This window comes from Telmatherina bonti (assembly GCF_933228915.1).
Source record: "Telmatherina bonti genome assembly, chromosome: 21".
In the NCBI taxonomy this organism is placed as follows: domain Eukaryota; kingdom Metazoa; phylum Chordata; class Actinopteri; order Atheriniformes; family Telmatherinidae; genus Telmatherina; species Telmatherina bonti.
Window position 1 is genome coordinate 13184631 of NC_136630.1, and position 15388 is coordinate 13200018.

At 39.6% G+C, this 15388-nt stretch overlaps 2 protein-coding genes across 2 annotated transcripts in view; one reads left to right on the forward strand and one right to left on the reverse strand.

The window, feature by feature from the left end:
• Nucleotides 1–581: 581 nt before the first annotated feature.
• On the reverse strand, nucleotides 582–4344 carry ndr2 (nodal-related 2; the record flags this gene model as incomplete). The annotated part of the gene is made up of 3 exons (XM_079261206.1): nucleotides 582–734; nucleotides 1679–2427; nucleotides 4080–4344. 3 exons carry the CDS (start codon nucleotides 4342–4344, stop codon nucleotides 582–584), a joined length of 1167 nt encoding a protein of 388 aa, XP_079117332.1.
• Nucleotides 4345–13283: 8939 nt separating this feature from the next.
• Nucleotides 13284–15388, forward strand: part of pald1a (phosphatase domain containing paladin 1a) — a gene marked incomplete at its 5' end in the record, with an annotated part of 56001 nt that continues 53896 nt past the window's right edge. The window contains one exon of the mRNA XM_079260500.1: nucleotides 13284–13345. Coding sequence (XP_079116626.1) covers nucleotides 13284–13345 — 62 coding nt within the window. The remainder of the gene's footprint in view (nucleotides 13346–15388) is intronic.

The window sequence follows — 15388 nt, forward strand, 5'->3', positions numbered from 1 at the left end:
ACAAGCAATTTAAAACCTTTTTATTTAAAACTGGGATGATATTTTTAAGTTGTAAATTTCACATTAGTACATTTTCCCCAAAACTTTAAATTGGTCCCTACTGCATTCATATTTTAACATGTGAAACATAACTAATCAGTGCACAAAAAATGAACATAAATACATTTTAAAAAATATTTACAATAAATATACATTAGTTTACAGTAGCAAAAATGGTCATTTATCCTAAAGTAAAAAAAAAAAAGAATAGTGCTGGATTATTTAACAACTTTGCCACGACACATTTGCACAGATTAAACTGATAAATTAAAGACAATGGGCTTCCGCAGTGGATATAAGACAACAGCTAAAAGCTGCTGCTAATTTCGTATTTCAGCGCATCTTAAATTACATAGTCCTCCCTCCAAACCAGATCACAGATTGAAGTCGTGTCTCTTAACATAACCACAATGCAAAGAGACAAATATCAAAGAGCTTTTTCCTTCTGGATAAGTGTTTTCTTTTTCGTATTTCGCTTTGCTTCTTTACAGTTCTTTCTGCCACTCTGCAGAATGTTTCACAGTTGGAGGTGGTTGTAGCGGTCACCGACAACCACACTCATCCACAATCATGTCTTCATGGTGTCGAAGGAGCATTTCTCCATTCTCATAGTACAACATGCTCAGTGGGCTCATTTTGGTCGGGGCGCAGCAGGGTGATGCCACTCGCTCAGGGTGGTGGTGCTTCAGTAGACTCTTGGAAAAAAAGAAAGATAAAAACAGAAGGTTTAGACATACTCTAATGTCATAGATAATTTCTGTAGGGAAAGACTGATGCAGTAGAATATGTTTTATGTTGAGATATTCAAGTTTCTACCTTTGAATATTGTGGGAAAAGCCAATTGTTTTTTTTTTTTCTTTCAAAACAATGATAACAAAAAAGAAAATAGTAAAAATTCACATTATAATTTCCAACTTTGATTTGTTTTCAGTGTTTTAATTCAATCAAGAACGTGAAACTCAAAGATATGATGGTGAAAAGCATCTTTTATTGTAGGATTCTGCAACTACTCAAGTTTACTCTCACCTTTAAGAGTTTACTGTGTAATTCTCTCAGTCATACAAGACAAATCCTTGCTTCTCTTTGTATTTTTGCTGTTGTCGTTTTTTTTAAAACTAATAATAATGTTCTATTTCTCCTTTTAGTCTGGTAATCTTAAATTTTCTTTCTTTTTTAGATTTCTTATAAATGCAAACCAGTAAGCAGGGGAGTTAGTCTGTCCAAAAATGTCTAAATGATTTACAAAAATACTGCAGATCAACATCAGTATCTCCCATTTTGTGTCACATTGGGCAAAATTGTGCACACAAGAAAACCATGTTACTGTATAGCCCATAACAAAATCCCTTCCTTTACCATGCGGCCCCATTTATTTTGAAGAGATAAGGTGCCCCTTTTTTCCTGGGGGTTAATGAATGGCGATCATCTTGCCTTTTAAAGGGGGGAAAAGGGTGAGGTAGGACTAAAAGGGAGAAATGGGGCTTGAGATGTAATGAACAATCTGCTTTGTTTACTTAATAATTTCATATTAATACAGGTGCAGAAACAAGTTAAAGCCTGACATAACCACGATGTGGGTGGTCTTAATACCTAATGCAGCCTTCTAGGAAAATAGTCACATAGAAATTTAAAAAATTACCTGCATGTAAGCATGATTGGTTGGATTTAAGTCTTCACCCAAAGGACTTGGGCAAGAACCTTCACAGCGGTAGGCATTGTATCTTTTAGGAAAGATGATCCAGGACCCCCAGCCAATTTGATTAAAGTCAACATGCAAGTCCACTCTGCGACAGACAGACTTTTCACCTCCTCTCTTGAACGCCTGCGGGCTTTTCGCCGTTTGCTCTGTCTGGCCCCTTTTACTTCTGCGCCTCTTTGGCCAGTGGGCCCTTTTGATTTCCGCAGGGGACAAGAACTTGGATTGTTCAGCTGTATGGAGCAAGCTTGCCTTGGCCTTTGAGTTCCGATCAAACCCTGTGTGAGAGAAGACGACCAGCAAGGCCTGGTCCCCTGTGTCATGCTCCTTTATGGAGCTTGCAACATAAAAAGGCTGACCAAGAATAGACAGGCCCCTGTTTTTCTTTATTACTTTCCTCCGCCTTGAAACTCTTTTCTGTCGAATTCTTGCCGTCGATTTTTGCCTGAGCCAGCCCAGGAGAGGGCTCGTCATGTTGAACACCTTCCAGCTCTGAGATGATGGAACCAGTGATGACTGAGTGAGCAGCCCCACCAGCTCCTGCTGTTGATGATACACCTCCACTGTGATGTTAGAAACACTTTGCATCCTAGAAGGCCTGATTCTCAGCTCTGCTGCCTGGATGTGGTTGTCAGTTTGCAAAGCATGGAGGTCAAAGGTTGCCACCCAGCGCCCATGGCTGTACATCAAACCTGATTTAGTGAAAAGGAAAAAGAAAAACACACATGAAGAGCATTTTGCAGAAAACAAATCATCATTACATGTCAACATAGCAAGATTATTATCTGGATCCAAATCGGGACACACAGCTGATGTACATTAAGTGGCAGTTAGCACATATGAAATAGAGATTTTGTCAACAATATCCCTTGAAATAAATCATACCAGTTAATTGCTATAGTCATGTGAAGCTAGCACAGTAAAATAATAAATGTAGTCATTTTAATGCAACATATTTAGTTTCATTCAAAGCTTTAAAATGATTATAAACACATAGAGGCTAGGGATAAAGTGGTTTATATAAAGAAATAAAAATGTGGAAAATTAAAGGAAAAGCTAACAAAGACTCTGCATTAGGTTTTATCCCACTCCAAATGAAGGCCAAAATGATCTGATTCACACTGTTTTTCTACTCATCTAGGCACTCAGTGACCACTTGTGGCATGTGATGGAAGCATTTTTGTCCTGAAGAGAGTGAACTCTCTTCAGGACAAATGCTACATGATGGGATGAAGCTGATTTCACAGAACAACTTTAAACTGATTTTGAGTTGCTTGTCCCAGTAAAGAGACACAGACCTCCAGTAAAATGCTCCCTGGATCAGCTAAATGTGGGCTTAGAGTTCAATTGTCTACTTTAGTTTCTCATCTTTCTCCATAAACACAGACACAACAGTCTTTAGTTACGTTTCACACTGTATCCTAGATAAACTGTAAATCAGACAAGACTAAAACAATTATTCCTGTTGAAGTTTTGTTATTGATGTGAAAGCTGAACCTGATGGACAGTTTCTAATTCAAAATCAAATCTACTTCAGGAGCATAATCTTGTCACTGTTACGGCCTGCGCAGTGCCCATATCTCTAAAGAGCATCATTGTGATTCAGTGAACAGGTGTGGTTCAAATTAATCTGCAGGATTAAAGCATTTTAAACAGTTAACCTTTGTATTGTCCGGTGCATTGGTCTGCTGAGTCAGACTCCTGATCGAATGTGCAAATCATCCTCTCCATTAATCCACTCAAACCAAACACCAAGGCGAAACCAATCATTTAACACATCCATGAATGTTCTGGCTTCTGCATATCCTCAATCAAACAAATACTGTAGGCAGTGACTCCAGCACCTATAGCAGCCATGTGAAATTGGATTCAGCAGCAGGGAGGCTTGTCCCTAGTTGACTTGCTTGTGCCAACATTAAATCCCGAGCTCTAATCTAATCAGACCAAGTGCGAAAAAGAACTAAGGGAATTTGTTGATTTGACCCAACAAGAGATTTGTATAGGGGGATGTCTGGCAAGGGACCTAATCAGCATCACCTATTTAAGAAAAAGGAGGTTTGCTTTGAGAATTAGACAGAAAAGCGCCCTTTTCACACGCTGATCCTCGCATGGTTATTCAGCTCCTGAGTGGGATGTGGATTGAAGCCCTCTGAGGTCGTCTGGCACGCAGTGACAGGGCGACACTTGAGCCCAAACAAACCTGAAGGTCTTTTTAAATGCCTGAGGTGTCTGACTCTGACCAACAGACAATTTCTGAGCACATTTATTAACTTTAAGGCTTAAAACTGTAAATTAACTTGCTCAAAGTGTTGTTTGTAAGTAATATTAATGAAGCAGATCTTACTTTTCGCCATCATGCTTTTCACTGTGTCCGCCTGCTTTGTCGCGTCTTGCTCCATTCTATCCAAAACTCTGGAGAAGTTGGACTTGAAATTCCTGTAAAGGTGCATCATATAGGTTGGCAGGTGATATCCAGTTGACCGGTCCAACGCTGAAAATCGGTTCTGCGCCCTCATATAAACTCCATCTCTGGATTTATGACTCCCATGAGCCAGCGGCACCAGCAGCGATGCGTACAGCGCGACACCCAGAACTCCCAATGAGCGCATGTTTTCAGCCGGTTAATGACAAATTCCTTCTACTGGGAGATTAGAGGTGTCTTATATACCCTCACCCACCCACTTTCGTGTTTAACAAGTAGCTGAGAACATTAAAGGAAATTGACATGCGTCCTCAAGACTTGTTATCTGACAGCTCATCATCCATTCAGTTGGTAATGAGTGCGGCTGAGTGCGTGTTTACAAGGAGCGCAGCGTTTTGTTTGCGCCATGTTCTTAGGGCTCCTGCGGCCCGAATCCTCATCCTTGAATTAATTGTTTCAGCTATTTGGTTTACACTAATGGTTAGACTTTCCCGTAATTCTATGTATTCTTAAATGAAATGGACAATGAGGAGAATAATTAGGTGGGTGTGCACATGAGACACAGACTAACAACTGGATAAACATTTAACATAACAGATTTCAGTCAGTGTTGCATGGATTATGGACTAATATTGATAAAATAGGACGAACTTCATCGTGGATAGAAACTTGTTGTAACGCTTTATTATCAGTTGTTATATAAGTTATTATGTCATGATAGGTTTTAGTTCGGTGGGTTGTTAAAATCTGTTAGGATATCATTAAAACAAACAAAAACAGTATGTCTCCTGCAACAGATCTGAATAAAAGGGAAATAAACTCAATGAAAATGTTGAAAATGTACTTAAACACAGCGCTTCTTAACCCCACTGACCTTGCTGTCACTATTTCAAGGATGTATTTTATACAAGTAGACCAGTAGAAATAAATGTATTAGTTCACAATGGTGGATTTGTAAAAGAACTTCAGATAAACAATGAACAGAGGAATAAGACAAGTTTGTGGAATAAGTCAATAAAAACATTGACCTCTGACACACAGTGAAAGGAAACACATAGTAAAAGAAAACAGGAAAACCAAGTTCTTATATTTGACTTCTAATGTCCACATATATTTCCTGCAAAGCTTCAAAACTTATTTCAGTATCAATTAATATAAAGTGTTGGAGGTCAGGCTTGTAATAAACAGTAATAAAGTAGTAATAATGTAATAAGTAGTAGTTATTATGTAATAATATAAGTCGTAATAATATCTTACTCATCTGCTTCCACAATGAGTAAGTGTTAGGAAAATTTATAAATGATAGTTGAGACATTTTAGGACATTTCGATCAGGTTGTTGGAAACTAATCATGCAAAACCTGTCTGACTGATGCAGCTGGCCAGCAAAAACCAGTTGCAGCTGGCTGCTTACTGCAGCTTTAATCTAACTGTTTTGGTAAGATGTTTTTCTGCATTATACTGCATACTATTATTTAATTTTGAGATCTGATTAGTTTTTTTTTTAATCTTGAATTTATTTGTGTGTGTTTTTATGTTGAGTACAGGAAAGGAAACTGATCTTAGTGGCTCCCATTATGTGCATTTTCCATTTCAGCCGATTGGTTTTCTCAGTCTGAGAGGGATGGATTCATTTCCAAAGTATTGTTGGTCGTCTCTGTGGCATTTTTTGCAGGGACTGTTCCACTTCTACTGGTGTCATAATCTTAACACTCAGTCTTGATAATTCAAGTGAACGGTTACTATTATCAGCTGAATTGCAGAGATATCACCAGCCATTCATTGCACATACAACATCTAAATGAACTATTCCAGAGTTTCGGAGCACTTCAGTGAACTTCATTTAACTGCTTAACTTCCAATGACGGCCTTGGGGAAATTTATCAGTTATGTAAAACATATTTATCAGACCAGTAGTTTATAGTTATGTAAGAGATTGACTTGTTAGACAAGTTTTCATAGAAAAGATTGAAACAGGGATAAGTTCGGACTACCATGAAATAAGATAAAGTCAAGATATTAAACTGACCTCTTAACAAGCTATGAGTGGGGGTTAAATCAAGCAGGAAACAGCAACATTATCTCTTCTGAATATCTGGCATTCTGTTCTCTTATAAAACTCATTGCTACTGTTCATACACAGCTTTGCAATGTATTTTTGGCCACTTTAAATCACTATTTGGTTGATTATATTACCACAGTTCGCCCATATATATTCTAGGAAGCTATATTCAATGAAAACGTAACATACAAGTTCACACAATACGCAGCAACTCTAATTCTCTAAAACATTTCCTCCAAGGTTTGGATGTTTTCCGTAGGACAGAGCATCCGCGGATGACCGCATTCTGCGCATGCGCTCTCCGTCCCTATCCACATAGCGAGATCCTTTTCCTCGTAAATTCCCGAGTTAGGTCAGAAAAAAAAATCAATGCATTAGTATTTTTGTTTATATTTTTACTCCCTCTTCATTGAGTGAAAAGGTTTGCATCTCGACTACATACCTCGCACCAGATAAACCAGCGCTTCGAAAACATGTTTTCTCAAAGCGCTTTTTCACTGACCGTGTGCTGAAATGGTGAGTAGTTTTTAAAGTTTACGGCTCTTGTTGTGCACGAGCCACGGCAGCCTAAAAGTGAAGTGGATATGCTTTTACTTTTTGGGTTTTAACCCTCAAGCAGGTTCTCAATCACTTTAAATCGCATGTAACATATTTGCGCTTAGACGAGAGCGAAGCAGTGAAGGATGATTTTATGATGTGCAGCGGTAGTGTAGATGACGGGGCATACATGTGCTTGGCACCCCTCCTTCCCCTCCATTCTTGAGCAGGACTGCTCACAGCATCTGGAGATTTGGCCACAGTCAGGGACGGACTGTGATCGTAAGTTGCAGTTCATCCCTGGACAAATGTGCTTCTGGCAGTGGTGTCAAAAGTATTCCCATTCATTACCCTGGTAGAAGTAAAAATACGCGGGTTTAAAAAGTCTTCTGTAGAAGTAAAAGTATCAAATTATTTTTTTTTACTTAAGTAAAAGTGTAAAAGTAATGGAAGTGTGAAAATACCATACACACACACACACACACACACACACACACACACACACACACACACACACACACACACACACACATATATATATATATATATATATATATATATATATATATATATATATATATATATATATATATATTTATATACACAAAGTATTTGTTACTTGACACCTGGCTGCTGGTGAATGCAAATTTGCAGATGCAAATACACGGCTGCCCCACAACTAAAGTGTTTATCAGTATTGGGCATATACTACATTTACGTTCTCTTTTGACGTCAAAAAAAAAAAAAGACTTAGACATAGTAACTCCCGTTAAAGCCCAAAGCAAACACTTACATTTGGTCACACACACACTTATATTGTTTCTCAGTGATTGTTCCTACGTTGTTCACTAGTTATGTCAGTGTTAAAACATTTGGTCTGAGTCAAATATGATCAACATTGATAAAATGTGACACTACAAGCATGAGAAGTCTCTGCTGAATTAAGACAAAGCACATGGTGCTCTTTGATCTATTGCACGGTTGCCCTGGCTTTTGTTTGATTTGACCCGTACAGCTGGGGCTGGTCTTCTGTGGGCATATCACTTTTCCTCATGTCCTGGGGGGAAAAGATAGAAACTGGCTCTTGCCATGTCACAGCCCACATGAAACCACGAATATCCCAATTAATCAAGAGTGAGAGCACGAAACTCTTCAGTGATTGAAAGATTTAAACAGATGGATGATAAATGATTGAGCTAAACACTTGCTTTATCTTGATAAGAAGCATGAAAGAGAAGCCCGACGGGACTAAAACAGTGGGAGATTTTCTGTTGTGACATTTTGTTGGGTTTAGATCTATTAAAAATGGTGAGTAGATATATTGTTTGGTTAAGTCTAAACTTGTGAAGTTTTCTCTGGAATAACCATACTTGTCAAAAGTTTGCTTTTAGTTAAATTGAGCCAAATTGACACATTTGCTATAGTATCGTAGTCGAGTATGTCCCTGTGAGGAGAAGGCTTGTTTGCCTGAGTGCAGCAGATGTTTTCTACCACAAGGTGTCATATTTGATCACCGCTTGTAAGAAAATGTTCTTGATCTCCATGTCTCTTTGAGTATTTACTGAATGATTAATCATTGTTCTATCATTGTTCTGTCTTCCCAGGAGCTGTGGGTTGCTGTTGTGTTTTTAACTCAACAAATGTTTTCATTTGGCAGTGACGCTTCTGTTCAGTCTGAAAGAAAAAAAATCAATATGTAAATATGGAAGTGATAATATTTTATCATGCTTTCGAATGGGAGATGAACTTTTAGCGTAGGTGAAATTGTTTTCCTGCACTATCACCTCCTTTCCTGCTGCTCTTATGTCTGGGCAAGACAGACACCAGGCCTGCAAAAGGGATTTAGACAAGACAGGTGATGTAAGGCTCACACTCTTTTTTTTCCATTTGGAAGATTAAGCAGAGAGGATGTTTTACTTAATCTGTCAAAGAGCATCCTCTTTTTGCAGATTGTACTGTTGTATTTCCATCCTTTTTTTTTTTTTTTTTTTCAAAATGGAAGGAAGTCAAACTTTCATGGTATTTACTAGGTGTTGTGTCATCTCATGTCACTATATTTAATTTATCTTCTGTATTTTTAGCCTCGGGGATGTGTCGTATTGCTCTCAGAAAATAGTCTTAGAGATTCAGAGTTTTACTCCGGATTTCTCACTCCCTGCACCGCTTCATTCATGTGAGGTTCGCAGGCCATGGGAGGGTTCAGTTTCATGGTGTTGCAAGAACTTAAGAGTCTTGGCTTGTGCCACTGCAGGAAGGAAGGAACAGGTGTGGCAACGGCAACATTTTACACCCATATCTCAAAAACTGCTTGCCACATTTGCAAATGAGCATAATGTGGACATTATCTTGTGAGATATTGTTGTTTACACATACTTTAGTAAGACAATATGCTCACAGGCAGTACTCAGAAGATCACCCTGCTGTTCTTTGCTTTTTTGTGTTGAGTCATTTTTGCTTTTAATGGGTAAATTTTGATTAGTTTTTTTTTTTCTTTTAATCTGTGCTCATATTTTAGCTGTGCTCTTGCCTTAAGTTTCCCAGTGCATTAGGAGAAGGAATGATTTTAGGTCACAATCAGCAAATCACAGTGTTTACAGCTGAACTTCTGGCTTAAGTCTGAAGTATTTGCCCAGCTGTAAACCTGTTTGCTTTCACCAAAGCAGTGTTAACTGCTAATGAATGGAGTAATTAAAGCCTTGTAGTGAATTAGGCTTATATTATGTCACCTGTGTGCAGCTGCTGATGATCGTCGACTTCCTGGCAGGGTCTCGTTATACTGTGTCGTTGTCGGCTAACTGCTGCACTTTGATAACTGGAGGTCCAGTTGTGTGTGTTTGATGCAGCTGGTAAAAAGGTTGCCCATGTGTGGAGGGCATTGTGCTGCCCGGAGGCTCTGGTAGTGATTGGATAGTGAGCTGGATGATGAGTAAGCCTCTCAAGGTCCGCCTCCACATCCTCTTTACACATACACACACACACACTTTTTGCCACTCATGCACAAATCTTAGCATGCATGCGCAGCTTTGCACCCTATGCACAGGGGATGCATACAAAAAAGTACAAGGCAACTAACAAGGGAGCATGCCTGCAAACATCTAAACCACTGACGGAGAGCTGTGGCTTCCCCTCTGCCTTCTCCTGCTGAGTGGCTGCCTGGGATCTGTCCTCACTGAAGGACACGTCCATTGACTTGCTGTATAAGGGTAGGCTAATGATGCGATACTGCCGCCTGCTGTAGTTTGATCAGCAGGCAGAGACAGATTGCTTAACAGATCAGACAGAGAGATGCCAGCGAGGATATGTTACTGAGACCGCTTGTCTGCTGCAGAGCTGTCAGTTTTGGTTATTTTTAACCCACTATTTTCTGTGCTGTAATTCCCCTGAGAGTTGTCTTGGATGGTGGACTGAACAGCTGAATGTCAGGTATAGTTGCTATACTCATCTGTATTATCATGCCTGAGTCTTGCCGCAAGCTTCTGTTTGTAAGGGGTGTCAGTCTTTGAAGGGGACATGAGGAAATCTTTACACATTCGTATGTTTAGGGATGCAACTTTAGATTTCACACTACAAACTGTACAACACTGTCAAATTCTTCAATTTCCGTCTGTCATCTGTCAGGATGTGTTCGCAAATCAGTGAAAAATCTGCCCATGCATGCAGAAGGGGTAGTGTGTGATGAGTGCAGCATCGAAATTCTGTCACTTGGCCTGGTGGTGCTGGCGGAGAATTGTGGTTGAATACTGTGGTCGAGAGAAAAAATGAAAAGCCACATTGCTGCAGCCTTGAAATTGTAGAGGGGATAAAATTGCCATCTTGGCATGAAATAAATTACAGGAAGGGCTTTAAAAAATAGAAATGCATACTCTTTTTAACAGTCAAGCCCAGATAAAGCCAAGAATTTAGAGGGATGATAGTTATTGTTGCGATTTATATCTTATATTTGTAGCAACATAAAGCGGATTTGCAGCCTTTACTGAAAAAAAAAAAAAAACCCCAAAAACCTTCTTGTTGAGTTCTTTTCCTGTCGTTTTGTGCACTCATTTGATCCCACATTGCCAAATCTATTTCCTATGTTTTGACCTGATTTTGGAAATTACATCCTTGAACAATGGCATGGTCTGGCTTCCTTCGGCCGCTGCGTCTTTCTGAGCCGATTGCAAGGCGATTGGCTGTGGACAAAACAAACATCGGAGTTGTAAGTTGACACAAATTCACAATGAGGTTTGTGGATCACTTAAAAGAAAACAAAAAAAAAAAAGGAAGATTTTCTCTAAAGGAAGCTCTGAGCTCATTTCCCTGCAGATCTGATATTTAGCTCAGGAACTGGCAATGTCCTGTGGAATCACGCCTCTATGTAACCCTTAACCTCACCGGTGAAGTATGTGTGCAGCTGCAGGGAGGAAGTTTCAGAGAATACAAACTGAGCATTTCCTGTGAAGGTGTGCTTATACTTCCTTTTGCGGGGGTGTGAGACGAGGTTCAGATGTGTGGATGTGCTCATCTACTATACGCAGCTTTGGGTCTTTACAATAATAAAAATATTAAAGTAGGTTTTTAGAAATTTCTTGAGAAAGTGCCTTGAGAGATACATTTAAAGCCGTAACATGTTGTTGTCACCCAGTTCACTAGTTTATGTCAGGTTTTGTGCAGCCAGCAGGCTTTCAGACCGAACATTGTCAGACTGAACAAGTGGCCTCCATGGAGACCAGCGGGGTCCTTGAATTAGAAGGGCAACCTTGCCAAATAAGCAAAATACATTGAATTTGGGGTCTTTTGTGGGTTCTGCTGCCACGCTTGCGACTCTCTTCTCAACCTTGATAAGGGAAGTTGTGTTGAAGGATCTATGTGCTACAAAGTGATACCCATCTCTGTTGAACCCCTGCATCTCTTGTGAATGAAGAGTGCTCTGCATCCTTCCTCAGGGCCACCAACAGATGCATCCTGCAGCTGCAAGCTCCTTCCTGTCTGCACTCAGACCCTTTGTCTGAAGATGTTGCTACAGCAAAGTTCGGACACCGGCTGAATATAAATGGGGCAGGCCTGAATGGAGCAACACTGGTTGGTTGGAAGGAGACTGCAGTTTCCATAGTTTTACTTTGCCTGTTGAGTACAACTGGTGCAAACTTTGTGCGGCAGTGCAAAGCCTGGCTGCGAGTCTAACTTACAAACAACGCACACAATGATAAAATCGGGATAATCAGTTTTTTTTTTTATGATTGCTTGTTTTGCGTTTTGTCATTTAGTCGTTGGGTTGTCTCTTCGTACCATCAGTTAAACTGCTGTAGTCAGTAGTGCTGCACTATACCAGCTCACATGTAGAATAAACAGCCTTTCTGAACGCCTGCCTCAATTGGTTCTTCAGGAGGATGTTTATGACTGAGGGCTATTTCTACACGGGCCTCCGCCCCGGCTGCCCGCCTGCTAAAACAGATCTGCCTGGCTGCAATCAGTGTTGCTGAGGAGTTGCCCTTGTGAGTAGCAGGAACCTTTGCACCAAAAACATGCTTGCAGCATGGGCTCGCAGCAGAGCTGACAGGCTGTAAGGTAAGACCAAAGAGACTCGCTGATGTACCAGTTTCAGTGACAAAGCTGTTGAGTGTTTTTCTCCCGTTTCCTCAGGAGGCCTGCAAAACTGAAGCATCAGGAAGTATCAGGCAGCCTGCTTTGCAAATGACCACGTGGGATTAGCTGTAGGAAGTTCTTGTATGTGGATGTGGACGATATAGGAATCTGTTGCGAGAGTGTTTTATTACGTTCCACTGAGCTGCATAGGAACATGCTTATTATTGCCATGCATGACTGTGGTGGTGGAGGAAAGCAAACCTCCTGATTATATGTCTTTAAAGTGGCAGCGATTGGAAATAGTTGGCTTTGTGCAAACTCTTGTGCTGTGAGGAATGCGCAAGGAAAGAATGCTGTTTTTCTTAAATAAGAAGTCGGGGAGTTTAGATAACGTCCCAAATCTCCAAAGACTAGACTGTGCATGCAAGGGACATTATAAGGAAGCATCCATTCCATTGCAGATTTTCTTTAAAGTTTGCAAAACAATTGATAACTTTTGATGCTAAATTGTATAATAAATGCTAAAGTTTGAAAAAAAAAAAAAAAAACAACCCTGAAAACGTGAGCATTAAAAGCAGCTGTGTTTTTTTCCGTTTTGACCAATTTGTTGTGTGATTAAGCATATCTGTTTGCAAAACCCACTGGGAAGCACAAGAGTCAAGTGTGTGTCATCTTTGAACGCTGTGAAAGGGAGCTGAGCTGTGATCATCTGGCTACCAGATGTACGGCAGCTTCTTCCAGTCTGCTCCGTAAAGACTCCAGTGTCTTATATGAAATCACTTTGCAAAATCAGACAGGAGATAGAAATAAGACCAGGAGGACGTTGTCTGAGAACTGCCAAGCAGCCAGGCGCTCTGAGCTCCCATGAGGGGGTGTTTCCCAGCATCTGGGGGTGGATGACGGGATTCCAGAGAGGAAGATTTCATTTTTGGATGTGATGCCAAGCTCTCATACTCCTTTTGGACCATGGCGGAAAACAAACGGCATAGAAAAGGATCTGGAAGTGCAGATCGCTCCTTATCTCACTCGTAAGATGTGTGATCGGATACTTTGTTTTTTTGTAGACTGTTGCACCGTGAACGTTTTTTTGTTGTTGTTGTTGTTGTTTTTCTTGTTGTGGCCGCAGAACTATTTCAGCAGAGATGCGTTTGGTATGTGGCAAGGACTGAAATAGATGGAAGCAACTTGAGTAAAGTAGTAGAAATTGGGTAGATTTTGACACTTTTTGCTTTGCACTTATTCAGCAGGACTATTTTTGCATCAAACCGTGCAAAATATTCATGCAGCAGGAAACATTTTTAACCAGGAGTGTTTATTTCAAAGCATGCCAGGACAGAAAATGACTGAAGTGTCTGACTGAGAAGAGATTTATTTTGTTGAATCAACAGTCTTTCTGAGTAAGAGGTTGATGCAGACGCTCAGCTCCAAATGCAGCGAGGAGGCGAGTGGCTTAGTTACTCACCCGGTGTTTTTCTCTGCACAAATGAGAATCAAATATGTTCGAAGCTTGACATCACAGAGGGGCTTTGAGCTCAGGTGGAAAGATGGATTCGACCTCAGTTTGAACATTTAATGGCTATTTTGTTGTGTTTTTTTAGTTTGTAATTGTTGACGATTTTCTGTGTTGTTTTATTCATTTTTTTACAGTGTTCATCAGAATTCTGTATTTCTCTGTCTTTTTCCACTTGTGCCCCCTGTGCTGAAGCTTGTTGACCCGGAACAAGTTAGAATTTGATGTTTCGGAGAAATATTGCTTCTGACTGTTTGGTTGTCACAAAGCTCGCTTGTTTATCTGTACACTCCTTCAAAAAGCCAGTTATTTTTGCAAAGGGGAGGGAGTTTGCTTTATCAGAGCTTGAATGAAAATGAATGATTGCAGCTTAGTAAAGTCAAAGACATTTTATGAACCTCTTTTTAAAGCTGATAGATTCAATAAGTACTGTTGTTGACACTTGTTTAATGTATTATTAAGATTTACAACTAATACTAGCATGCAAGGATTATTAAACAAAAACGCTGACCAGAAAACAATACTTTCACAGTTTTAAGGGCTTTAGTTTCTCGTGTTTATATAGAATGATGCTACAACTAAAAGCTTATTAAAGCTGCCCTGTTCAATTTGAACCTAAATGATATCCTTGTTTAATTCTTACCGTAAACAAATCCATATGGTCTAACAGCATCCCAAGAAATACATTGGAATTTAATCTGGAGACTTTTTAAAATCTGAAAGTACTATTTCCTATTATTTTGCACATTTGTGGATGTCTTGTAATGCCCAGAACATGTTTTTTTTAAAGCTTATTTCAGTTTTTCTGTTTTGATTCAGACTGTTTCAGTTTAGTTTGTAGACCTTCTCACATTTACCGCAACACTTAACACGTTAGAAAGCTACGTTTCCTCTGCGACAAGTCAGTGGTCCATCTACGGTGGGATGCGTAGGAGTGTTTCCAGTTTTTATGCTTAGCTATGTAGTAGCTTCATGTTCAGCTTGCATGAATGCTCATCGATGTCTCTGTGATTTCTCCATGTGACTCATACAAAGACAGCAGTCCTGCTTTATTTAATTACTTGTAAATGTTCAGTTCCTTCTTTTTGGATTGTGAGCTGAGGAGAGGAGGAAGAACTGTGAGGATAGATGGTTTGAGGTCATAGTTATTCAACAAAAAGTCATCTTTGCTCTGATCAATTTATTAAATGTAAACAGCTGAATTACCTTTAAATATTTTTTCTACTGTTTACTATGTAGTTCTAAAAATATTGTCTAATAATTATACAAAGTGTGGTTAATGCATCACATCGAATCTATACGTTATGGATGCAGCACTTCAAAAAAACCCAAAAAACTGTATCTTTGCATGGCTTTTTCTGTGTTTGCTGCTTTTTTCTTTGGGTAGATTTTCAAGGACGAAAGTGAAAGGAAACATTGGCGTACTAAGCCTACATTTACATCACTAGCTGCCTTTAGTTCTAACCTTTTACAGATCAGATTTGAGAGTTCACAAAACTCACAACAAAGTTATGGAAGATCCAAACATTTGTCCATGAGGGGGGGAGTGAGAATTTACATG